At 39.7% G+C, this 25,783-nt stretch overlaps 1 protein-coding gene across 1 annotated transcript; it reads right to left on the bottom strand.

Moving 5' to 3' along the window:
- Window positions 1-25,186, bottom strand: RAB38 (RAB38, member RAS oncogene family). Its single transcript, XM_009505525.2, has 3 exons — window positions 24,883-25,186; window positions 16,450-16,730; window positions 1-4,702 (listed from the first exon to the last, which is right to left on the bottom strand). The coding sequence occupies exons 1-3, from the start codon at window positions 25,085-25,087 to the stop codon at window positions 4,550-4,552; spliced, it is 639 nt and encodes a 212-aa protein (XP_009503820.1). The 5' UTR covers window positions 25,088-25,186; the 3' UTR covers window positions 1-4,549.
- Window positions 25,187-25,783: the final 597 nt, after the last annotated feature.

The following is a 25,783-nucleotide window of genomic DNA, read 5'->3' as shown; positions in this document are numbered from 1 at the left end:
ATCATCTTTTATTACAATAGAACCTGCGGCCACATGCATAAATATTGGTGCAGTAAAATATATTTTCATTGATTGTTTACTGGCAATTGACATAAAATTGTATTTCCCACATGTATTTACCGACTTCAATTCATCCAGCCAGACAAGCTGTTTTAAGAAGTAAAACAAGACTGTTTATAAACATGCACCTTCTCCCTCCCTCCCCTTTTTATATGGTCAGGTAGGTTAAAATAGAAGCCAAAAAACATCTGAAGATAAAATACTGATGTACAACAATTCAAGCTGCATACACAAGGTACTGTTGGAAAATACTACTCCTGAATAGAGAAGTTCAATGAAAAGACATGATCTAAAAAAATGGTGCATCAGAAGAACTAAGTCTGATTTTCAGAGTCCAAATTAAGTTGAGCTTTCTGTTGAAAGCTCAACTTGGTCAAATGAATTATGATCTTTCTGGAATAATAGAGTAATATTTACCTTTCCTTTCACTCCATCCATTTTCCTATCAGTAATATGTATGTGCTTCCCAAGGTATTCACGATCATGAGATTTTGCTTGTATGGAGCTTCAGAGACGGAAAATGAAAGACATCCTGCCATTACCAGTGTTGTGGCTGAGTTAGTAAATGAAGCCTCAGGGTTGAGATGCTCAACCACTATTTTTCATGAGTGTTTTGGGCTGATCCCTCACAGCCGGCACCTCACCTGTGCATCAGCTTGTGGTTCTAGGTGCTGGGACACCCAGAGGGGTACTTATGAATGAACTAGAATGAAAAGTAATTTTAAATCCCCTTTGCAGTACATTTGCCCACTTGGAAGGCAACGGAGACTTGTGTCTTTACTTACTGCAAACAGAAGGGGAAAATGTTTCATTTTGAAATGGCCATGCAATTAACATGCCTGGTCCCTAGCGACCAGCAAAGAGGACATAGCACAGAATGTATCAATAAAAAACAAGGAAGCCCGACCTGTCAGAGGCTGACACAGTATAATTAAATTTTACATTTGTTCCTGAAAGGGTATTCGCGCAAACTGAGCTCATTAATTCTAAATCAAAGCTTTTATTCTGGCCTGCCTATGACAACCCCTTCTAAAAAGGCTCTGTTTGCTAGATACCCAGGTGGCATTCACACATTTATTGTGTTATAGAAAGAGGCTTGGCAGATTCTTATCTCTTCAGTACAAACAAAAATGAACATTTGGAATTATGCAGCCTCCTAAGGAAGCCTGATTCTTCATGATGCTGTCCTAATTCTTACAGTGCAAATATGTATGACTTTAGAACTTATACCTTGTGTATTCCTTAGTCTAGAAATTGGCCAAATTCTCCTCACCATCTACCAGAGGTGGAAAATATGTCCCAGAACTGTGACTGCAGTGAAACCTGACACAACAGAAACAAGTGGAATGGATGATGAGTTCATAGTTTAAAGCAGGTTTATACAATACAGTGAAGCAAAAAAAAAGAAGTATCTGTCCTTTAAGTGTTGTATTTATATGTTTTTTTTTTGATTACTATTATACCAGATCTTTAGCCATAGTTCTCAAACATTTGTGAAAGTTACCATTATGCTTAATGGATATTGGCTAGAAACCCCCAAAGACGAGTGATCTGAAGATAACTAAAACACATTAACAACTGCTACGTTTGTTGCAATAATTTTTGGGAGATGACAACTTTCTGTGCTGCACCTGAGGTGTCTAGATTTATAATTAAAGCATGGGGTTCAATTAATAAAAACTTAGCCCTTTAGAAGCCACCTGAATATCTAGGTGCTTCTGTTCCCCACAGTGTTAGCCCAAGGTATGAAGAAAGTGTTGTCCTTAATAAGGCATCCATACGACTTGACTGAAATAATGCTCTAAATCTGAAATAGCTGACCTGGCGCTAGTTCTGAACTGCAGCTTTGCTGCTGAGATTATTCAACTAGTACCATGACATCTGTGCAGCCACAGTTTCCTTTTGCAACACATCTGCAGCTAATCTAATCATCCCATGCTGTCACACGTTTCCTTATAACCTCGACTAGGTTAACTGAGGTGGAATAATTGAAGCTAATTGTTGCAGCACAGACAAGCTCTAGATAGATTTAGAACATTAAGGCATTACAGCACCATGTATTTATGCTAGAGGGCACACATATTTCATTCTGAGCAGTAATAGAGCTTGGCATTTGATAACATGTATCTTCAAAGCACAGTGCCAACAGTAACTTTCAAGAAGTGCTGTGAGGTAGGTGTGTACATCAATCCCTATTTTACAGATGAGGAAACTGAGGCAGAAAGATTTAGGTATTTGACCCAGATCACAGCAGGATTTAAAGGACGTTTAACATAGGTGTTAAAGGATAACATTGTGATCAAGACAACTTGAAAATTACTCTCCTCAAAAAAAGCCAGCCCATGATATATATGGATCCTTACATCTCTGTGTTTGTGGATTAATTCTGGATGCGGCTTTTCATTTTTAAAACCACAGACCTTGCTTTCTTACTCTAAAATTCTGTGACAAAAATATATCAGTTTAAGGGTTTAGGAAGAGCACAAAAAGAGCTGTCTCTGTCCCTGGCTCTCCTCTGCAGTGCCTATAAAGTAAACAGATAATTCAGTAATAGGCTGAACGTCTGAAACACATTAACCCCATAGAATAGGTCTCACAGAATAAGGTCAGCCTGAGGATGTTTTTTTTTCTTTTTTCATTTTTTTCCCACCCAACATCTATTTACTAGCTTTTGAGAGTTTTACTCCTTCATCTCCAACTAAGTATTCAGGGAAATATTGCAGTGATGTCTGCAAACACAAGAGGTAATGAGATTCTGCCTCCTCCCCTCCATGGTGTTACCTCTAAGGAAGAAAACCCATCTCAGAAGACAGCTCCTGCCACTGAGATTTCACAGCTTAGGAAGGAAAAGGCTGAGTAGAAACAAGAAAATGGAAGTGATTTGTCTGTGGCAGGAGACAGGCAAAGTTTGTCTTGCAGAGGCTTGCAGCCAGATGTCAAGACTTCTTGTCTAGACACACTTGTCTGAATGACTACTAACCTGCATATTTTGTGAGACTCTGAAAATCAACCATTTCATTTCCACAATACAGCTCAACAAATTCCACACATATTCCAGGAGCGTTTCTTAGGACTCTTTCATTTTGCTCCTGATGATTATTAACACAATTGTGGTTTTTAGAAGAATATTCTCCGAAAGCAAATATCTTGCTATTCAACACAGATGCATTCCTGAAAAGCTCAGCTGTTACATTATGCTGGATAGTGAATTTTCCCATGAGAATCAACATAGTGGAGGGACACATGCAGGGACTTATAAAATATACACAGTTTAAAAATGCAAGGACAACACCTGTGGCATGAAGAATGGAGAGGCAGGAACAAAATCAATGAGTACTTTTCAAGAACAGATAACCTTTCTGAAAACTCTCAGCCACTTAAACTATGAGACTGTACCCCTGATTCCCTGTTTTGTCATCCATTACCCTTGACTTATTTCATCTTGCTTCACCTGAAGATAATGCTAACAACTATTGGAATTTAACTCTTCAGAAAGGGGTAGCAAAAACTACATCAGGGTTCAGTCTCTCAAGCTCTTCTGGATAACTGGATGACAATAAAGGCTGAGATTGCTGGCATTTTTCAGCCTGGAGACCTTATTGTGGCCTTTCAATACTTAAAGGGGGCTTATAAGAAAGATGGGGACAGATAATTTAGTAGGGCCTGTTGCAATGGGACAAGGGGTGATATTTTTAAACTAAAAGAGCGTATATTTAGACTAGATATAAAGAAGACATTTTTTTTGGTGGGGGTGGTGAAACACTGGCCCAGGTTGCCCAGAGGTGGTCGATGCCCCATCCCTGGAAACGTTCCAGGTCAGGCTGGCCGGGGCTCTGAGCAACCTGACCTAGCTGAGGGTGTCCCTGCTCACTGCAGGGGGTTGGAATAGATGGCCTCTAAAGGTCCCTTCCAACCCAGACTATTCTATGATTCTGTGTTCAATCCAGCCAGTTCATCCAGGAGACTGAACTTGTAATGGGAATGTTTCATTGTGAACACTTTTGTTGCCTCTTTCTGAACAGCTATATTTTCATTGTCATAATTATCTTCCTCATATGAAACAAGATTATTCAGGTGTGAGGGATGACAATAAAGTGTAAAAATGATGGATGCCTGTCTGGGGTATTAAGATGACAGGCTGGAGGACCAATGGACAAGTAGAGTATTACTGCAGCCACATCAAAAATATAAGCTTTGGGAACCCACATTGCAAAGAAATAGGTTTTGATATCACTGTTGGTGCTACCCAACTGGGAAACACAACTATCAGCATGAGTCTTATTTGACCAGAAGCCAAAGACAGTTTTGAATAGTTGCTATCAATGAACAGCTCACAATAAATTTTAGCTGTCAAACTTACAGAAAAAAAAAGTATTTTTTTGAGAAAACGGCAATCTGCTTATGGACAATCTGGGCAGACTGGGTATGTTGGGTAAAGTATACATTGTGAATCATAGTTGTTCAGCTCTTGTAATAGTCTGGAGGTCTCCTAGGATTTAAAGCAAGCTGAACAACTGACAACCTTGGAGGAATTCAAGTGTGGTTTTATAATATCTGGTTCAATAGACTGAACTGGATCACTCTCACTAGCAATTATGTGTTTCACCAAGCATCTGGAAGCTTCATTGATGTTTATATTTTCCTGCAAGTGAAAAAGAAAGAGAGGTTGATTAGTCAATATTACTTACACCATGCTGCATATTTCCTGTGCATAATAAATTTCTCTCTAGGCAACATCAAAAGTTTACTTTCTTTAATAAACAGCTTTTAAAAATTGACTGTATTAAATAATGTTCACTGTAGTTTCTTAGTTAGTTAGGTTTTTTGTAATTATGATTCATAACTCCTGTAAATTATACACAGAGCTCACTTTAACTTACCCCAAAATCTTGGTGATTTGATTGTTACAATAAACTAAACAAACAAATGGCCAGATGTGTGGGTTGACCCTGGCTGGGTGCCAGGTGCCCACCAAAGCCGCTCTATCACTCCCCCTGCTCAGCTGGACAGGGGAGAGAAAATATAACAAAAGGCTTGTGGGTTGCGATAAGGACAGGGAGGTCACTCACCAGTTACCGTCACAGGCAAAACAGACTCAACTTGGAAAAAATAGTTTAATTTATTACCAATGAAATCAGAGTACGTTAATGAGAAATAAAACCAATTCTTAAAAATACCTTCCTCCCACCCCTCCCTTCTTTCCAGCCTTAACTTTACTCCCAATTTCTCTGCCCTGAAGTGGTGCAGGGGCACTGGGAATGGGTGTTGCAGTCAGTCCATCACACGTTTCTGCTGCTCCTTCCTCCTCAGGGGGAGGACTCCTCACACGCTTCCCCTGCTCCAGGCTGAGGTCCCTCCCACAGGAGACAGTCCTCCATGAACTGCTCCAACATGGGTCCTTCCACAGGCTGCAGTTCATCACTAACTGCTGCAGTGTGGGTCCCCCACAGGGTCACAGCCTCCTTCAGTCATATCCCCCCTGCTCCAGTGCGGGGCCCTCCATGGGCTTAGGCGGATATCTGCTCCACCATTAACCTCCTTTCTGGCTCCTGAAGCACCTTCTCCTCCTCCATCTTCACTGACCTTTGTGTCTGCAGAGTTGATCCTCTCACGTATTCTCACTCCTCTCTCTGGCTGCAGTTCCACAGTTTTTTTGTTTCCCCCTTCTTAACTATGTTACCCCAGAGGCGCTACCACCATCACTGATGGGCTCGGTCTTGGCCAGCAGCGGGTCCACCTTGGAGCCAGCTGGCATTGGCTCTATCGGACATGGGGGAAGCTTCTAGCAGCTTCTCACAGAATCCACCCCTGCAGCCCCCTGCTACCAAAACCTTGCCACACAAACCCGCTACCTGGTTGTTAAAGACAGATGCCTGAAGTAATGTTCCAAAATCCATATTTTACTGCTTGAATAATGGTTACTCTGATTTTCAAATTATTAATAATCCATCAACAACTACAGACATCAATAGCACTCATTTTTAAAGCCTTTTCCACAGCCTCAAGAACATTTCTGTATACAATGCTCACAATGAAATCTTTGATGAACAAGATTCATTGGATAAATGATACAATCTCAAGTTATTCACAAAATAGTTAAAAAAGTTCTCTGTCAGAGTCCTCACTTATTTTCTGTTGAGGCTGAGTTATCTCCAATGTACTGCTTCAGAAGAACTATATCACCATTGGTTTCGTTTGCAAGACAGAAATCCTCACTCTAGGGGTTTAGAAAGGAAGGCAAAACACGTCTTTTTCTACATGTGGCTTATTCCAGCAGCACGTTTAACTTGCAGCAACCCTTACTCTGTAGAATAAGCAAAGCTGAAACAGCCTCATCAGTGAGACACAGCTCAGCACAGCATATAAAATAAGCAGTACTACTGAGTAAGGATTTTTTTTAATGACAGGCACAGATATGTTTGGAATGAAAAGTCAGGCTCTCTGGCATAAAAGACACTTTTCTACTCTAACTGTTGGCATTGACTACTTATTTTATATGACAGGAGATAGAAACCTCACAGTAGCTTCAGTCGTCTGGGAAATCACTCACCCACATACATACATACAGAAATGCGTACAAATATATATGTATGTATTTATGTATATGCACATACTCTTCTTTCTCCATAAACGTTATGTTTTTATTTGCAGTCTAAGACTGACCCAGGTTTCCAATCTGAATCTGGAGCCTGTTGTACTGACACCATAAACACCCATGCACACAATGCCATGAAGTCTACCTTCAGCAAATGCTCAGTATCAATTCAGGATCATCAATAAGATCACCTGTAAAATTTAACACCTGACACTTTTTGTTGCATGTGTATGCTCAAGAAAAGTCAGATGAGATGTTTAAGTATGAAGTTCAGCTTCAAAAGAGAGAAACGGAAGTATGTGTGTTTGTTTCAGTAGAGGTGGTATAATTATACGAAGATCAAAAGCTAAAGTAACGGATTATGTGAGGCTGATTTCTATTCCCCTTGAAATCAATGGCAAAGCTCCACAAACTCCATTGACAATCCCTTTGCACCACAGTAAAGAGCTCGGTTCTGGAGATCTAACTGAAGATGTTAATTAGTGCCAAGATTTCACAGGTTTATTCAACTACACAAGTGAACTTAAATATTTGAAACATGACCTGTAAATAGTATCAGTTGGTTGTAAAAAAACACAAATCTTTAGACAAGTCATTTACATACTGACCCCTAGAAAGTCATGCAGAGCTGGGAATCAGCTCTGTACTGAGATGTTAAAATGTTACTGTATCACATGGCTCTCAGACCAGACAAGCAAATTCCTCAAGCATGCACCAAAAGTCTTTTTCAGAACACTGTGAAATTTTATTAGAAAAGACAGACAATGAAAAATATCTCTCAGTACTGCTTAGAAAGCTGGAGAAAAAACAGGATTGTTAAATGCACAAAAACACACACGTAAAAATCTTTTGCATAGCATTTTCCTTTATTAATGGACTGATAAGCATTTCATTTACCCATGTGCTACTTCTCTCTTGGGATGGCAGCATGCATTTTTTCAATAATGTCTCAGTGACTATCTGAGCTTGTGCTCAATTTGATTAATGTTCAGATGTATTAACAGAAATCCTCTTTGTCAGAGGCTTAAGATCAGCATTTGGTAAGAGCGGAAAAGGCACCCAAGCCCACAAAAGCATAAAATGAGTATAGGTGGACATCCCTCATCCCCACTGGTGATGGATGTAAGTCCATGTGCCAGCCCCAAGCCTAAAAATTCAGAAGGGAAAAACAATGTTGTTTTACTTCAGCCAGAACTCAAACCAAATTGAAATTGGGTTATTAAACATCTTTTTAATCCTCTGTGGATTTCTTGGGGAAGAAAGCCAAATTTGAACTTGCACGTATTGTTTTGACATTAAAAGTCAAAATATTTGATTTTTGGAATATGAAAATTAAAAGCTTCTCTTTTTCTGCATTGCTCTTTCTCCATCTTAATGAAATGATTTACCAGATTTGACCTGTATTCCTTATCACATTATTAATTGCATTTTGGATTGAGTTTGCTCTCTTCCTGCTAGGTGTCTGCCCAGATTTACTGAATATCTGTAAAGTGGGATTAGACACAGATAGAGATCATCCCTGGCTCTGGCTATTCCACTTGAAAAGGCTTCTACTTTCTTTCAGTCCATGCCCACCTTCCTGTCCGCCAGGGCACAATCCTTTCAGGTGCACCTGCTGAAGTTTGTGACTGAGCTCTTACTTCAAGCAAAATGTGTTGGTTTGCGAGGATTCACTATTCCAAGCATTTGCACCCATGTCATTAAAATTCTGCCTTTTTTCTGTATGAGAAGAAAGGAATAAAAAACCCCGTCTGTGATGTGTGTTAATCAGAGAGGCATTTTCTTATCCAGAACAGTTCTATGAACTAAGCTGTGTAGTTGATAATTTCTGCTGGGTTACAAAGGGAGCAAGAGAGGAAGGGTGACCCTGGCAGACTGCACAGCTGTTTTTGAGCTTCTGTCTAGTTCCAGCCTTCTCCCTTGGCTCGCGTGACAACTGGTATACGGTACAGATGAGAAGTGGCATGTTAAGTCACTCGCTGCAAGATGCCTGTGCTCATGCCAACAAAGCAACTCCTGCAGTCCCAGCTCTATGCCCTCACCACTTCCTTGCTGATGCTACTATTGCCTTTTGTTACAACCCTAATCCTACAGTGTCTGCTCCGTGTCCCAGGTCTGTGGATCAGACATGGCTGTAGTCTGGTCTGTCTAATGAAATATTGATTTCTGCACCTCTTCTCCTACAGTGTCTTTTGGAAAAAAAAAAAGAAATCAATATTCTGTTAGGCAGCGAAGCAGCTGCAGACAGTAGAAGGTGATCTGCTATCCGAACACAGACACCCAGACACCTGGTAATTTTAGAGAGCAGAAAGTGTTGAAAGGCAATCTAGGGAAGGGCAGAGAAAAAGGAGCAGGTGAAAATCCACCCAAAAACCAACTGTCAGCGTGTACGATTGGACAGAGAAGAATCATTGCAGACACCCTACTAATTGTACTGAAGCATAGAAACAGCCCCAATTATGCCTAAAAGTAAAATTAATTATGTTTCAAATAAAGAAAAAAATATAAGTGAGACAACAGAGTGAAACGATGTCTTTCAGTGGGACTCTGTTGAAATGCCTTAACTGTTATCTCCTTTATGGCTTTTGTGCTACACAAAACACCACAGGAATTGTGATGATTGCTGCAGTTCAGAATTTTTTTCTTTCTCCTTGCCTTGCCTTGCCCTTCCCTTTCTCTTCCCTCCTTTCCTCTCCTCTCCTCTCTTTCCTTCTCTTCTCTTGCCTTCTCTTGCCTTCCTTTTCCTTGCCTTCTTTTTTTCTTCCGTTCCTTTCCATTCCCTTGCCTAGCCTTCCTTTCCCTCTCTTTTTTTTTTTACTAACTTCTTTTCATTTTCTAAGGAAACTTTTTAGGTCATACTGAGGGACCTACTCTGCCTCCTTGGTGGAACCACATTTGAACATCAAGATGTTCAGGGGTTATCTAGCTCTTGACATTGTACTAGATGCACCTGTAGTGCTGTAGCTTGTTTTCTACCCTGCTCTGAGGGCACTTTTATCTTCCCAATTCTCCAAACACTGGGAAAGGTCTGTTGTCCTATACTACTTTTAAGGCTGTTGTTACCCAGCACTGCATGTTTGATGTATTTATCTTTGCAGCACCTTTCTGTGATAGGCAAGGGCTGCTATGGCCATTTATCAAATGGAGAAAAAGCAGACCCCCAAAGAGAGGAAACTGCATGAAACCTGGTCCAGTGCATGGTGGCTAGTTGGAAAGTGGGAGATGGCATAGTCTTCTCATGATAAGGCAGGAATGCAACACCTTTCTTTCCCAAGGTGGGAGAGTTTTTACTGCAAGGGCAAAAAGGAAGGATCCTACCTGTATTATGATGCCTTTGCTGTTATCAATCCTCTCTTCCTGCTTTTGTTCTACTTCCAACATTGACATCCTGATTTAGCACACTAGCTTTTATGAAATGCTTCCTGGGCATCTCTCCTTGTCCTGTCCCCGGAGATGCTTAACTCATTTCTATGATTTTTGTGCCACAGTAAACCCCAGCACCTGAAAGACACTATCACAGTCAGTGATGCAAGAACTAAGTTATGAATCCAGCCCTAAGGACTTACTCTGCACCAAATGGCCACTGTCTGCCAGAGCAAGGACCTGAACCCAGCTCCTGTGATGATGTATGACTACTTGAGTCGGTCTTTCTCTTGACCCCATTGAGAAAGAAGGCAAAAAGGCAAATCAGCACATGCTACTCTTTATTCTATTACCAGACAAAGCAAGGCAAAGAAAATAACTCTGAGCAACCTCTGAAAGCCAGAAAGGAACACTGGGAGACACAAATGAAATTACAGTTCACTTTGTAGTTTGAGCCCACTCAAATATACATTTTCAAAGGGCAGTTTTAGGGAAAGGATAGCAACTTGGGGCAGGGAAGTAGATTTGCATGATTTAAAACCTTTGAACCTATTGCTGTGGGAAATAATGTCAGTCTTGTAATGTAACCATTAGCTGAAGGGAAAATAAATACTTTATTGAATGTCTCTCAAAGCACTACATATGCTCAGCAAGCTTCTTTGCATTCTGGATTGCCTTACCCCTTATCTGTCAGCTCTAATGCAGATGCAGAACATTAACATTTAGAGTATTCCATTTTAAGATATGAAATAAATCTCCTCAGACTAGACTGACTCTTTGCTCTTTACAGAAGGAAAAAAGGCCTTTTCTGGCTTTCTGGGCCTGTCTTACTTCCAAATGAACCTTTTTTCTTTGCCATGCAGGTATCTTAGATTTGTCTGTCTGGTTGTTTTCTGGTATAAAACTGCTCCCTTTCTACATTTGGGTAGTTTCTTTCTCTGACTGAATCTGATGCTTCTGAGTCTTACCTTGAAAGTCAGGGTGAAGAACAACACTCATTGCGGGCATAGCTACCTAACATGGGCACTTGGGAAGGTCTAAGCTAGCACCACTTACAGACATGACCTTATTCTCTACTATTGGAGTTAAAGGAAATAAACTTCCTTTAAGCAAACAATTACAGATTCTGAAATATTTGAGTATTAGATAGGAACCTAGTGAGAATCACATAGTTTCCACATTTTATTTCTATAATGTGCTAAAATCCAGGAGCAGGGATATGACTTCCAAGATGTGTTAACTTGCACTGCCATGGAGCAAGGAACCTGAGGAAATGGCTCCACATGCACCCTTAGCAGAGCGCCCTTGGAAACCGCTGGCAGCAGAGTCTTAGTAAGATGTGCCGTACAGCTGCAGTTGTGTTTCTAGGAAAACACAAGCATATGAGTTAAAAGCCATCTGGATGCATGAACATGAACTTCATGGATGTGAACTCCTGTGACTGCAACCCTGAGAATAAAATAGTTTCTGTAACTGAATTCTTAGAACCCATTGGATATTCTGCAACAAAATTGTTGGACTAAATGACCTCTAGAGGTCCCTTCCGCCCTCAGGTCTGTGCTTCCATGAACTTCCAGCTTTTGGCCAGCACTAAATAACCTATTTCATAAAAGTGATCCAGAGAGCTATAGGACAGCTCTAATACCTGTAGGATGATCTGAAGCAACTCGTCTTCTTTTAGTCACGGGAAGCAAACTCTGCAGAGGATTCTGCACAGAGTGACCGTATATCTGAACTGAAAGCTTCTGCCTTAGGTGTCAGCTTCGTTTCTTGGTTTATGGCAGAAGCTGAAGTATTTTCTAAGGCTCTGTGTGGTGAGATAGGTTAGATATTTTGTTGAGTAAATTAAAAAGACAGTGTAAGAGCTACACATCCCTAACTAGGTCTGGCAGTCTCAAATGGATTGGTTTGGTTTCAATTACCAGATCAGCAGATTAGCTGTAGTGTGTCGGCCTAATTCAAACACATGTCCAAACCTTGTTTGTCTTTATGGAAATTGAAAACACATAACCTGTTCTTCTGCAAGTCTACAGTATAGCTTGTTTTTTTCAACTTTCATAATAATTGTCCAGTCAGAAGAACTGAAGAATTTGTGATTTAAACAAGGGACAGTAGAGCTTGGTTCGTGCGCAGAGTTCACTGGTAAGATGAGCAGAATTGCTGCCCTTGCTTTATGGAAGAAGAGGCTGGATCAGAGGAGAGAGTGACTTTCTGAAGGTTACTCGGTACATCAGTGACAAAGAGGACTCCTGATTTCTAGTCCAGCATTTGGGCACTATTACACATGGTGGACTGCTTGTCAGACAAAAGGTGGGGAAAGAAAACGTTATTATCCACCTTTCCTAGAAGAGGAAAGATTCTATAACTTTTACCTGGTCCAAATAGGATGTGTCCAAACAGCCCAGAGACTCAGTGCTCAGTCAGTCTCCAGGCCAAGATGCTCAGCAGACAAGGAGCTGTGTGCTTGCCCTAGTTTGGTAAGGATCTGAAAGGCACTGCTGCCAGACCTTCTGGGCAATTTAGACAAAAAGTGGATGTCTTTTCACCTAATTCTGTATTGCTGACAGCAGAATTACAGCAGGGAAAAGAGGAACTCCAGCATAATCACAGCACAGCCCTGGTCAGTCATAAGGTATTTCAAGTTATTTCTGAAGTAGGTATTTTCATTTAGTTTTTGTCTGACTTGTCTGTTTTGATGCACAATTTCCGTTTTCATTATAAAGCGATAATAAGCATGAAATTGCTGCTTTTCTAATCCAAATCAAAAGCTCACCTCTTTGAACTAGGAATGGTGGTGAAAACAGTTTAAAGGCTTGGAAGTGTGAGTGGGGCTCTCAGCTTCTCTGGCCACGTGCCGGATAAATAAAGGTGTGCCAGGAAGGAGAAATTTTCTTCGTTTATAAAAATGCATCTTGCACAATAGTTGTGGTAATGAAATTTACTAAAGAATTTACAATTAAGGGTTATTTCATGCCTGTCTGGGGACAGGCAATCAATATGAACAAACCAAATAACCATATGTAAAAGAGACCAGGCTCTTTGGTCTCTTTGGACTAGATATATGGCGATATGTGTAACATGACTGTACTGCATTGTGCTGTTGCCCCACAAGGCCCTTCTCACATGGCAAACTATCAGAACAAATTCTTCTATCTTTGTAGGGAGCAGAAGATTGGAACAGGCTGAGTCTTTCCTTTAGATTAATGCAAGAATCAAAACTAATACAGGAGAATGCATTAGGTGGCTCAAATGTTTTATACTGAAGTTGTTAACTTAAGAAAAACAGCACTAGGGAATAATACAGTGATGTTTTTTGGTGTAATCTGTCAGTGCCACAGACAAAAATTTCAAACCTTTGACAGCTTGAAATATGGTAGGTGCATATATAGCATGATACTTTCTGCAAGGCGACCAGAACTAAAGTATTTTTGTAAATAATCACCTTTGTTTTTCCAAAATGCATAAATCATATTCAGTTTGTTCTGAAGGATATAACATTTCCAAGCACGTCTCTGGAAAACCTCTGGAGATCTAATTATTCCAGGATACCACAAAAAAGAGTTGTTAGTTACTTGAACTGCTAAAACTGCTAGCTGCAATATGATGACTTCTCTGTCAGTGTTTTTCTGCTTCAGAAAAGAGTTTCTATTCTCTATAGCAACCATAGCTAGGTTTTTATTTTCCCCAGATCTGAGTTCAATTATTTAATATGCCCTAGGCTGAAAGAATACAAGATACATGTTACATCCAATATTTTAAAATACTAGTAATAATAACTTTTGTTTAGAAACAATGTTTAGGTTTTAGTTCAGAACTTAGACCAAGCAGGAAAATTATTCTGATCTAACTTAGCCTAAATGTTGTGATTCTACTCTATTCATTGGAATTATTCTTTGCATCATTTTAAAGTCAGGAGCCTATAACTCTGGGTGGAAATCAAGTGTGGGGATTGCAGAATAACAGATCCTAGCCGTTAGTCTATAGCAGCAGAGAACAGTCTGATAAGTCATGTGTCCTCAACTCTCACTGCTGCCTTCACAATGGCTTTTGAAGATAAGACTAGTCATAGCTGGATTTCTTTCTGTTGTTACTTGGTTGCACTGGTAACCTGAGGACTGCTTGGAGTTCTGAATTAAAGAAAGTAAGAAAAATCTAGATATTTCCTTTGTTTAAAATAACTTTTAATTCCATGTGCCTTAGAAAACCTTGGACTGAATTTTCCCCTCTTGTGACTTTTTTAAACTTTAATCGTCCTTTACACTTCCATAGTTCTGCCCAAGGCTGGCTCCATCATCACGGTAAAACCCCTCTGACACCTTTGAAATTGTTTGTACATTCATTCTCTGCCATGACCTGCAATGGCCCTTGGCAGAGTATATGTTGTTGTTCTTTTTAAGAGGTGGACAGGTGCTTGCTGGTGACTGCTTTCTGGAATTCATGGTACAGATTCCTTTCTCATAGGCCAAAGAGCAGTGACCAGCTGCCTGACTTTGCTGATCCAAACCTAGCATAACGAAACTATGGCCCTGTATACTTTAAACAGCGGTCCCTCCTGTTCCCTCTCGTTCTCTTTGAAAATCTTTTAGATGCAGACATTTTAAAACAATCTGTTATTTATTTCTCTCACATGATTTTTGTGATGGTTTTACCCTCAGGTCTTAGTTTTTGGTGAATTGATTCTTGTCCTGGAAATGTAGACTCACGTACACATTAGAAATGAAGAAGAAGTAATTCTAAATAGCCATATACAGCGTTACACATCACTGGTGAACTGGATCCCAAATACTCACAAACAGATATTTCTGTGACCTGAAAGATAGTTAGACACCTAACAGAATATTGAAAAGGGGGAGAATATTATTATACAATAATAATAGTAATTTGTCCTGTAATAATTCCCTCAACTCTCCAAATCTTCTTCTTGTAGCTGCTATTCCAAATGCTTTGCTCTCTAGGTTTTCCTTTTTTCCTGCAATAATTAGCTTTCTGCATAATTATCACAAAGAATCTGATATAAGAGATCTTGGCTTCTTTCTTAACCAGAACTAGACACTGTCCATAGTAAAAGTTTGGTTATCCTAGAGAGGAACACTGGATTCTGGTTGCCTCATTGAGCACAAATCAGCAGAGAACCACAGACCTGAATTCAAACCAGGTCCTGCACATGCAGGAATGAGAGGTACCCTGTTTATAGAGTAAGATAATTTATACATTGACCTAGATTAAAATGTCTTCCTAAAGATTGCATTTTGAAGAAACAGAGACTAGTTTTGAGACCGATTTGGTAGAAAAGCAAAGACATTGACCACAAAGATGTCTCATCCCAGAGTTCATGCTATGCTTGAGGCAGACTAGGACATGCTGCTAGGCACCTGTTGTTACTTATGCTGATTACAAATGAGATTTCTTTTAAATATTAATGCTTAAAGAAAGAGTCAAGACCAGAAAAGGAAAATACGAGTACACACTCCAAAGGTTCTCAAGTAACTTTCATAAAATGCTTAAAAGAAATTAAACAGTTGAATGTAGCATTTTGGCTTTTAGTCTACTAACAATCTAGGTCAAACCAGAGTCAAACTGTTTACATTTAAAACACCCAAATGTTCCCCAGAGCTGTTAAGGATGACACCAGCTTTTGTAACTGGAGAATATGACAAACAAAATATCCATTGATATTCAAATCAATATTTCTCATGCCAGGTCTCCAAATCTTGCATGCACTGAGATTGTCTGAGAAATCTCAAATTGATATACAGGACCACTGTACCTTGGGCCTTTATCCCCTGGAAGTCCCAGTGCCCTGTCTGATTTTCATTTCCATTTTCTTGTAAGCACCCAGGAAATCTGTACCAACGCAAGGAACTGAACCTCAGAGCAGCTCATTCAGCACTTTGACCACTGATCCTGCCTTCCTCCCCAGGTATGTGATTTTTTTGAAAAAGCTTTTGAGAATGAGTGTTTATAACAGTAAACATTATATAAGTACTATGGTAGACTGACTTTTCTTCTGGATTCTAAGACAGTAAAGCTATTGTCTTAAATCAGCATGCTTCAGGCAAACTGGTTATAAAATATTTAGAGATAATATTCACTGCTAAGAATTATGAAAAACATCCTCATATTATTCATAAGAGGCAGCTTTTGTGCCTTGCCAAAGGTCATCTTCCTCCCCGGGCTACTGCGTAGTAAGCTGTTGACCAGTTACATACTTTACTGCTGGCCTATCATATTAGAGCAGCTCAGAACATCATATATAATTTGCATTGCAATAAATGGCCTAAAAGAAATAGAAATGTATTAATTTACAAATTCACCTTTAATTAATTCCACCAAGAGAGGAGCTTTGCAAGGTACACCTTTCAACCAAGTGAACTATTTTTAGACTCAATTTCTCTGTACTTGAAACAATTAAAAAGAAATGGAAACATTACCTTGGCCGATGTTTCAAACCAGCCCACGAACCCATTCTCTTTGCAGAACTGATCCATCTTGATGCCGTTGTTCATAAGAACATCTATCCCCTGGTCGCATTTGTTTGCTAAGAGGACTGTGGGCACAGGTTTGCCATTTGGAAGAACCAACTTAGAGTCCAAATCCTCTTTCCATTTTGTCACTGCTTCAAACGTTGCAGGTCTTGTAACATCAAAGACAATAAATGCCCCCATGGCCTCTCTGTAATATACCCTGGTCATGTTTCCAAATCTTTCCTGACCTGTGATGAGGAAAGCAGGAGGGGAAAAGAAACACCACCTTGTAAAAATCACTGCTTCCAATCTAGGTCAATATTTCACATAGCAGGTTTTCTAAGAGAACATTACTGAAGGTAGGACATAATTTTGTACGTCTCTGAAAAGCCACTCTTTGTCTAAATAATGATAAGCACCATGCTAGACTTATTTGTATGAAAATGCAAGAGTAGAGCATGAAAAAGGAGTTTTAAAGCAAACCTCCAGGGAAATTTAATAACTTTATGACAAGCTTGAGCTTCAGTGTACAGTCTTATTAAGCTGCCAGATTTCTGAGTCTGTGGACAGTACCAAGGGTCTTGGTGTACGTTACAGGACTTTGAACAAGAGTCACAAAAAACCTAGGTACCAGATTGGGAGCTCCTTGACTCTATAGGATTTTGCAGGAAACATCTAAAACAACTGATCTGCTCCTGCATGAAGAGGATCCTACATATTCTCATGCAAGTGATAATAAACAGTAACATAAGCTCTGGTGCCATACCAGGCATTAGAGTCATTATGAATTTACTTTTTCTGGCAAATGAAAACACAGAGGTGAGAAAGGTGAATTTAAAGCCTTACAAACATTGAAAGTGTTCTAAGAAATAGCACAGCAGTAGTGATATGAAGAGCTGTATTGCTTCAGTGAAAAGACCTGGGATGAGACGTTTCACAAAAGATCTGTACAGAAGCTTTGTGGCTTTATTTGCTGAACTCTGTTTTCTGGGAAGTTATTTACAGTATTTTTGTGAGCTAACTATGTTATTGTATTCAAACATGGACATTTGTAAATATCTACAATTTTATATGATTAACAGTGTAAAAATTAATATATTTGATATTAGGATGTGGTATGTTGATCAGCTGTGGGTTTGTTAATACATATGCTGTTTTCATGGGACCTTTGAAAAAATGTTTCTAAGAATGGCAATAAATTACACATAATTTTTCTTGAAATGAAAAAATAGAATTTCCATTGATGTCTACTGCTGAGCTGTGATCTGAAAATAAGAATTATAAATTCCCGAAACGTCTCACGACAACAGCAGTCTTTAAGCAACACAACTCTTGTATTTAACCATATGCTTCCATAGCTGAGAAAAGGTGTTATGAAAATAGATAGCATTCAGTGGAAACCTGTTTCTAGCCTTATTTTCTCTATGTGCATAATTTTGAGTAGGTTAGGCAGCCAAGATGATTGGCAGTCTGCCTCTGACCCTAGAAAGGTTACCTGTGGAGGTTTTATCTGATGGAAATTCTGCTGTCAAATATAAGGCTGGGTTGAGAACTGAAGAGAGCTGATTACTGGACTTCTAGACCATGTGGTTCATTTAGTGGAAATGGCACTGAACGCACTTATGGAGTCAACACCACCTGTTTGCAACAGCGCTAGCTGTTGCAGCAAGGAGAAAGTCATTCACATATACAGAAACCAAAAGTGGATGTCTGTCTTCTCCAAATTCATGTTAATTTTTCTTTTTTACCTTAAACTAACATTGTGTCCTATTGATAAAGCAAGATAGAAATATATAATTTCTGGGAAATACGAGGTCATATTGAAAATTTCTTATAGCTATGCTTTATTAAAATGTCTTATGATTCCTATCAGTGCGTTAATCAGATGAATGGCTAAGTCATGTGTTATTCAATAATCTCCTTGTTGAGCAATTTTTCTTCATCTGCAAGAAGGTGCCTTTAAACAAAAGTCAATGTCTGATTAGAAACTTAGCAGTAAGGCAAGCAGCAACATATACAATTAGTTTTTGATGCATATTGTATTTCAGTGTTACTTTACACTTCTCATGAAAAGTTCTTGAGATGCATGCACTGTGGATGAGATGTAGATGATGTAAGAACAGCTAAACTTGGGCCTTACACATATTTATTGGGACACAGATCTCTAAGACAGGCGGGACATGTTGTTATAGAACATGAACTAAATTCTTAATTTGCAGCATAAAATCATTCATCGCAAAGTTATCAGAGGAAAAGAAGGCTCTTACAATGTGATCTTCTGGCTGGTAGTGGCCCACAAAGTTCTGACAAATGGTATGACACTGATTCCTCCTCCTGCTTCCAGCTGCTTTTGCAGATACCTAAGTTTTTCACTGCACAGAAAAGCCACTGTGTTCGTAAAAGCAGTTTTATGCAGGAGGTCAGACCTCACCAATTTCCATTAACAATCACTTCAAAGAAAGAGAAAGAATGGAGCTGCTGGCTGAATAAAGTGCCTAAACCCTTTTTGAAGTGCTCTTTTTCCCCATCGGTTGCAATTAATATATGAGCATGCCTGGCATAAAGACATTATGCAACTTTGAATGGAAAAAGAGGTGCTTTGTAAATCACAGACTTTTATGTCATTTGCATAATGGCTTTACATTTATTTGATTTACATTGTGAAAAAAGTGATCACTAGTGTTTGCATTGTACCTGGAGAGCTAATATTTTGTCTAAGGATCCAGGAGGACTCTATTTTCCAAAGATTTTCCCTTATGTGAACAAATGCCTATGTTAATAGATGAGATTCCTAAAACTTTCATTTAGCAGAATTACTCATGAAAATAGGCACTGTTTAATGTATAAAAGGTGTATAAAATCTGGCCTTAGGTTTTCAGCAACACAATGGCTTACACAGTAATTAGGCTAGAAAATAGTCAACCATTAGGTATCCAGTGGTATCTCGCAGGCAGCCTGGAACATTGGGCCTTTATCACAAGAGGGACTGGGCAACATGGGTTTTGCTTTTCATTGGAAGGGTCAGAAACTTGTGAAATGTTTGTTTGATCTGGCCCATTGTATTTTACTGCATTCCTTGCAAGGCCACTGACATTCGGCGTCAAACCCCACGAGTCTGATGGTCTTTGCCCACTGAGACAATGCTTTACACTGTGATTCATCAACTCTAATTTAGGTTCCAAAAAATTAACTAGGTGTATCTAAGATTAGGGTCCCTTTGTAGTCAGCGACTGAGAAGAGATATCTAGAGGGCATCTTCTCAGTAAGTTTAGACATTTAAGAGTGGTCACATAAACTTCATGATGGAGATATTTAATCTCTACCCTCAAACCCCTGGCAAGCCCAGGGTGAGTAGCTTATTCTCAGATGGTTCAGTACAAGGTGTCTAATTGTTAAACCAGATGAATCCTACCCCACTTTGAAGTGAACCCAGTGAGACCAAGCAACCAGATTTCTATTAAAGGGAAGAGGAGGCTGAGGGGAGACCTTATCACTCTCTACAACTACCTGAAAGGAGGCTGTAGTGAGGTGGGTGTTGGTCTCTTCTCCCAAGTTACTAGTGATAGGACAAGAGGAAATGGCCTCAAGCTGCATCAGGGGAGGTTTAGACTGGATATTAGGGAAAATGTCTTCACTGAAAGAGTGGTCAGGCATTGGAAGAGGCTGCCCAGAGAGGTGGTGGAGTCGCCATCCCTGGAGATGTTCAAAAACATGTAACCGTGGCACTTCAGGGCAAGGTTTAGGAGGCCTGGTGGTGTTGGGTTGATGTTTGGACTTAATGATCCTAGAGGTCTTTTCCAACCTTAATGATTCTATGATTCTATGGCTCCCTGTCTGAACAGCACCTGCCTGCACATTTATCCTTATCTCAGTGGCACCTCTGCAGCAGGGAAAGGCATCATTGTATGGGTTTAAAGCAATCAACAGCTGAATCTGCATAGTTTATCAAAATGCACGTCACATAAATTTGGCAGCATGACTTGTACAGAAATCTACAATTTCCATAAACCACTGTCATCTCTGATAAGGTATAAAAACTAATGATAAAGTGCTAAAACTCAGATAATTTTCACCATCTCGCCCACAGTATCTGAAATATAGTGCAAGATAAAAATTGATTAAAACTGCCTAATGCCCAGTTTTACAGCAGCTTTTACTTCTTGCCACCATCCCTCATCCTAAGAGGCAAAAGCTTCTGGGAACCACCATGCTTTACAGAGGGCCTTTAGCCAACACTGAGAAGCTGGAAACTGTGGATGAGGTTTAAATATTTTTCAATATTTTTCACCTTTCTCTTCAAAGTAACTTTCAGAATTTTCACCCTTGAATTCAAGTCATTGTCTTTATGGACTGAAATTTAAGCCAGCCTTGAGATGGCGTACACCATGCCAGAATGTGGAAAAGCAGACTGTCAGCACGATCAGGCCCTCAGATGCCACCACAGATCTATACTGAAATAAACTATCATGATGACGGTCTTATTTATGTTTGCAGAACAGTAATTTCAAGGTAACTTAGGCTAGAAATCACCATGACTATCTTATTTATGCATATGTACTGTGATGCTTAGCAGCCACTAAAATTCTAAACCGCTGAGGATGTGCTGTGGCTGGCATTAGTGAACACTCTGTTTACTCCTTCTGGAGCATAATAGTTTTAAAAACTTTACAACTACAAAGACATTTGCCTATATCTGTGTGAAGACTGCTGATTCCAAAGGTGAAAGTTGCAGGGAAAGGAAATGAAATTGTTCTTTCACCACTGGTGGTGTGTGGATGTCTCCAGTGCATTGGACCAGCTGTTTATAAGATGAGATCCAGCCTTGTAAAAGCAAACCAGCATATTTTCGGCAGCAGTGAATAATCCAGCCCACACATACACAGCAGGAGGGATAACGATGATGCTGACATGGCTGTGAAAAAGTAGCAGGGGAGGGGGAAGGCTCTGAAGTGCTGCTCTCTGCCCTCTGCTGCACTCGCAGAGGTGCTCCCTGCAGTAAATCTGCAGCTAAAACTGGTCTTCAGAGAAATCTCAGGGCTGTGAGGACACGAAACATGGACAGTAGCACTGAGAGCAGCCTTGCAGAGAAGTGAAGAGCAAATACACCCAGGTCTGCTGTCTGCAATAGCTGCCTTCTTCAAAAGTAGTCCCAGCCTGCATCTGCAGGGCCACCCCCACCACAGCAGCCTTGTTCAAAATATGATTAACAGTTTCTTTTAAAGCTTTCCTTCTAACAGTCTGTTAATGCATTTAAAGGGGACTCACACAGAGACAGCAGAAAAGATATGGAAACAAAAACAAATTGACTGGGGAGCAAGACTTAGATGACATTAGAGGGACAGGAACACCAAAAGTGAGAATTTGGGACATTCAATGAAATAAAATGGAACTGTTGGGCAGAAATTAAAGTCAAGGAGAATCTTACCATTTATATCTCCTCCCATACAAAATAGTTACAATTCATTCACTTGAAACTTTAGGCACTTCACTGGATCAGACATAAATTCATAGATTTTAATGCCAGTGTGTTGTTACAGATATCATAACACCATAAACCATGAAGTTTTGCCCAATTATTCCCGTATAACATCCACAGCTTCAGGAATATATTAGTTGTTAAAAAAAACCCCAAGTCTTAATGTAATAATACATGATGCAGAACCTATCTTATCCCTGAATTATTTTTTTAAATGCTTAGTTATCCTATTGCTCAACATTTATCTCTCACATAAATAAATGCAGGTTCAGCATTTAGTTATTAGATCTTATTATAGTTTTGTTTACCAAATTAAAGAATACAGAAAAATACGTTACAGAAATATAAATTACATTTACCTATGAAATCATATGGCACCAGATAAACCAAATTTACTTTTTCTTTTTACGTCTGTAAGGGTAAACAGGGGTAAACTGCTGGGTCCTCGGCTGGAGTATGTCACTCCTCCTGTGAAGTCACCCCGTGTGTAAATCTTACTGATAATGTAGATAAGCTTGACACTAGTTTTAATCAAAACATTTTTGAGAACATTATTTCTAGACTGTTAAACAATTTACTACCCACTGATCCACATAGTGAAGTGCAAAGAAGAGTGCATATCACACTTAGTAGTAAGTTCACTGGCTGTATAATGGAGGGGGAGGAGAGGATGGAAGAGCTAAAATGGTAGCTGATATATATACACGTACACACATACACACACACAAACACACACACATATATACTTATATATTCATATATTGCTGCATTTGCTTCAGTTCAAGATGTCCTAAATGCTAAGCCAACATCCTTCAGCTTGGATAGAGACTGAAAATTTATTCCTTTACCCCCAAAGATAAACATGACCTAATAACAGGGATTCTGCCAAAGGAGAGGATGTTCTGAAACCAGAGGTTTTATTTTCCTCCCTCTTATCCTTGCATATTTCTGTTTTGCAAGTGGTGATATATGACCAGCTACAGCCAGGATAAAACATTTCCATTTCCTCCGTATTTCCAGGCAGTTTTACTTTGCTTTCATTTTTAAACAACCTTTTTTCTCACCAGCCAGACACCTTATTTGCAATAACTTCTATGCCAGCACCACACTGATCTGAATTCACTGTGTTGCTCACAGAACTTTTCTACATGTAGCCCTCAACATCTAAAGCTCCTTACACAGAAGTCATTAAAATGAGACAGCAACTCTTTTTATTACCAGCCACTGTCTTGACCTTCACAGAGATGCTTTGAATTGAGCAATTCATATGAAATTTAGTACTATGCTGTAATTCTCTCTGTCATGTGTGATAACTCAGAAAGCATGCTAGTCATTCAGTACTACAACTTGGTGTAATTGCTTCTGCAGCCTGACTGAAAGCTACATCATATGATCCGCCAGCACATGATTAGTAGTGTAATAAATCTCTGAAACAAGGCATGCAAATACATTCTTTAAGTCCCTGATGCATTCAGAATTTACTATTAAATGCTTTTTCTCATGCAGCAAAGTTTTGCTGGATGTGTATGTATTTATGGTTATAACTGGTCACAGGTGAGCCATAAAAGCAATGCTTTCCCCATTATTCCAACTTTTAATACAGAAAACTGAGCATATATATATTTAATATCATAAAACTACATTACTATACTGATGTGCCAAAAAGCTGAGGTTATGCATGTTTTGCATAAAGCAGGGTTGTTGCATAAGTTTTAGTACCTTGGTGCCAAATTCAGAGCTCAGACATGAGGCAACTAAGTGTAGAAGAAAGGCACTCCCTCCACCAATAAGAATGTCAAGAATTTTCTCATTTCACTAGTTTTACTCAGTGCCTTTCCAGACTAGATCACTGAACCCACAGCTCAGGCCACAGGCTGGCACAGTTGCCTAACAGCTGATATAATCTTCACTTCTACTCCCTACTTAACAAATGCAACTTCTTAATTTAATTGAGTTTTTAAAATGCCTTCCTTTTTGCTGTAAGCTATTGTGTGATAGCTGTATTTGGATTCCTACGTATACTAAATGAAAAATGATTGCACGTGAAATGTGCCATAAAGATAAACTTTTATTTTGTAGTCTGAATAAAAGTGATTAATTCCTAGTAACGGGGGTGGCAAAAATATAAAGTTGTGGTTTTAATTGGAAGCTGAATACGAAAAATCCAAAACACTGACCGCAACAGTGTCAAATTCTGTGTTTTTTAATCATGTTATCATGCAAGGATAGATGGACTTCTTCATTCTTTTTCTACCCGCACAGAGCAAATAATCTTTTTTGCCTGATGTTGGACTAAGGACAAGTAAACGTGAGTAAATACATTTTTAACCACAAGGATTATTGCCAAATAGAAACACTTTTCTTTTCAAAGCATGTCAGAAGTTGTTTACATTTCATTGGGCTGAAGGAAGGAAGGTAGGAGAGAGAGGAAGGAAAGGAAGAAGGAAGGTTTTTTGATAAAGTAACCCACTGATACTTCTTCCTTATTTTTTAAACTATAAAAATAATTTTAACCATCTTACTGAATCCCTCATCTCTTCCACCAAATTAAATAGATGTAACAGGAAAATCTTGATAGTCTCCCTCCCTTCACAGAGATCTGTTAGTCTAGTGAGGGAAGCTGAAGGGGAAGAACTGGGACATTGGGAGAGAGGTGCCCACGTCCCCACGTGCATCCAAGGGCTTGGGAGACAAATCAGGCAGGGCAGGTTTCATTCTGACACCCCTTGTTTGGGTGTCTGGTGGCTTTAGGGAAGCTCTAAAATGTCAATCTGCTCTTAAAGTTTTCTCTCCTCAATCTCCTCTCCCTCACCACATAGGCACCGGTAGTTTCCAACTTAAAGATTAGTACAGATGAATTTGGATCTATATTTTGTATTGTCTCTGGTCAGGTTAAGGGGCAAAGGGTTCTCCTCTGTACTCACCTGCAATATCCCAGAGCTGCAGCCGTACCACAGTCTCAGCATCCCAGCTCAGCACCTTCAAGGCAAAGTCCACCCCGATGGTGGCCCGGTAGTGGGGGGAGAAGTTCTGGTGGACATAACGTTTGATGATGCTGGTTTTGCCCACTCCCAGGTCCCCGATCACCAGCAGCTTGTAGAGATGCTCCTTCTGATTGTGCTTCTGCATCTTTCCTGTGGCTGCGGCTGCTCCCTGCGAACTGATTGCATGCTCTGCCCGAGGAATCCTGCCAGCCTGAGGGGGAGAGAGGGAGTGAGGAACCAGGGAGGGAAGGATGAAGGTAGGTGGAGGCTCTTTCCCTTTGTACGGAAGCAGGATCACCAGGTCCAGCAAGCAGCCCTGTGGGAGATGAATTAAGCAAGGGACGGGGGAAGAAAGTCTCCCAGAAAGTTTTGTGTGTATGTGTGTAAAGGTCAGCACGAGGTGTGTCTGGGATTAGTCTGGCTACTAAAGACTTTGCAAAAAAAAAATTCATGCAACAGTCCTGTTCCCTGTTTTGCTCCTCGCTAGAAAGACTGTCCTGTTGTTCTGCACTAGTTTTACATACTCTTTTTAATCACTGTCTTCTTGGTGATAATTTATTGCCCTGTGCTTGTTTCCAGACGTCTTTAACATGCCAGTCCCTGAAAAAAAGCAGAAATATCCTTTCAGAGGTTTCACACCTCCATTAAAGTGCAAAAATTAAACCAGTGTGACTTTAATTTTGGATGTGATTTGGTTTTAAACAATATTTGTAAGCCAGTGTGAAGGCACTTATTTCACTAGAAGTGGCAGTTATAGCAGCTGAAAGCATCTTTACACGTGTCCACGCTAGGAGGGCTGTGTGAATTTAATTATAACAGACATATATATTTAAGTTTCATT

Source organism: Phalacrocorax carbo, chromosome 1, assembly GCF_963921805.1.
Source record: "Phalacrocorax carbo chromosome 1, bPhaCar2.1, whole genome shotgun sequence".
Lineage (NCBI taxonomy): Eukaryota > Metazoa > Chordata > Aves > Suliformes > Phalacrocoracidae > Phalacrocorax > Phalacrocorax carbo.
Note: the sequence above shows the minus strand (reverse complement) of the source record. Positions and strands in the feature narration are given on the sequence as shown.

Bases quoted from the DNA above. Each gene is read 5' to 3' on its own strand.
- RAB38 (XM_009505525.2), bottom strand. From the start codon at position 25,087: ATGCAGAAGCACAATCAGAAGGAGCATCTCTACAAGCTGCTGGTGATC. The intron at 16,731-24,882 runs GTGAGTACAGAG...TCCTCATCACAG, and splicing joins GCAGCTCTGGGATATTGCAG to GTCAGGAAAGATTTGGAAAC. The intron at 4,703-16,449 runs GTAATGTTTCCA...TTTCACTTGCAG, and splicing joins GGTTTGAAACATCGGCCAAG to GAAAATATAAACATCAATGA.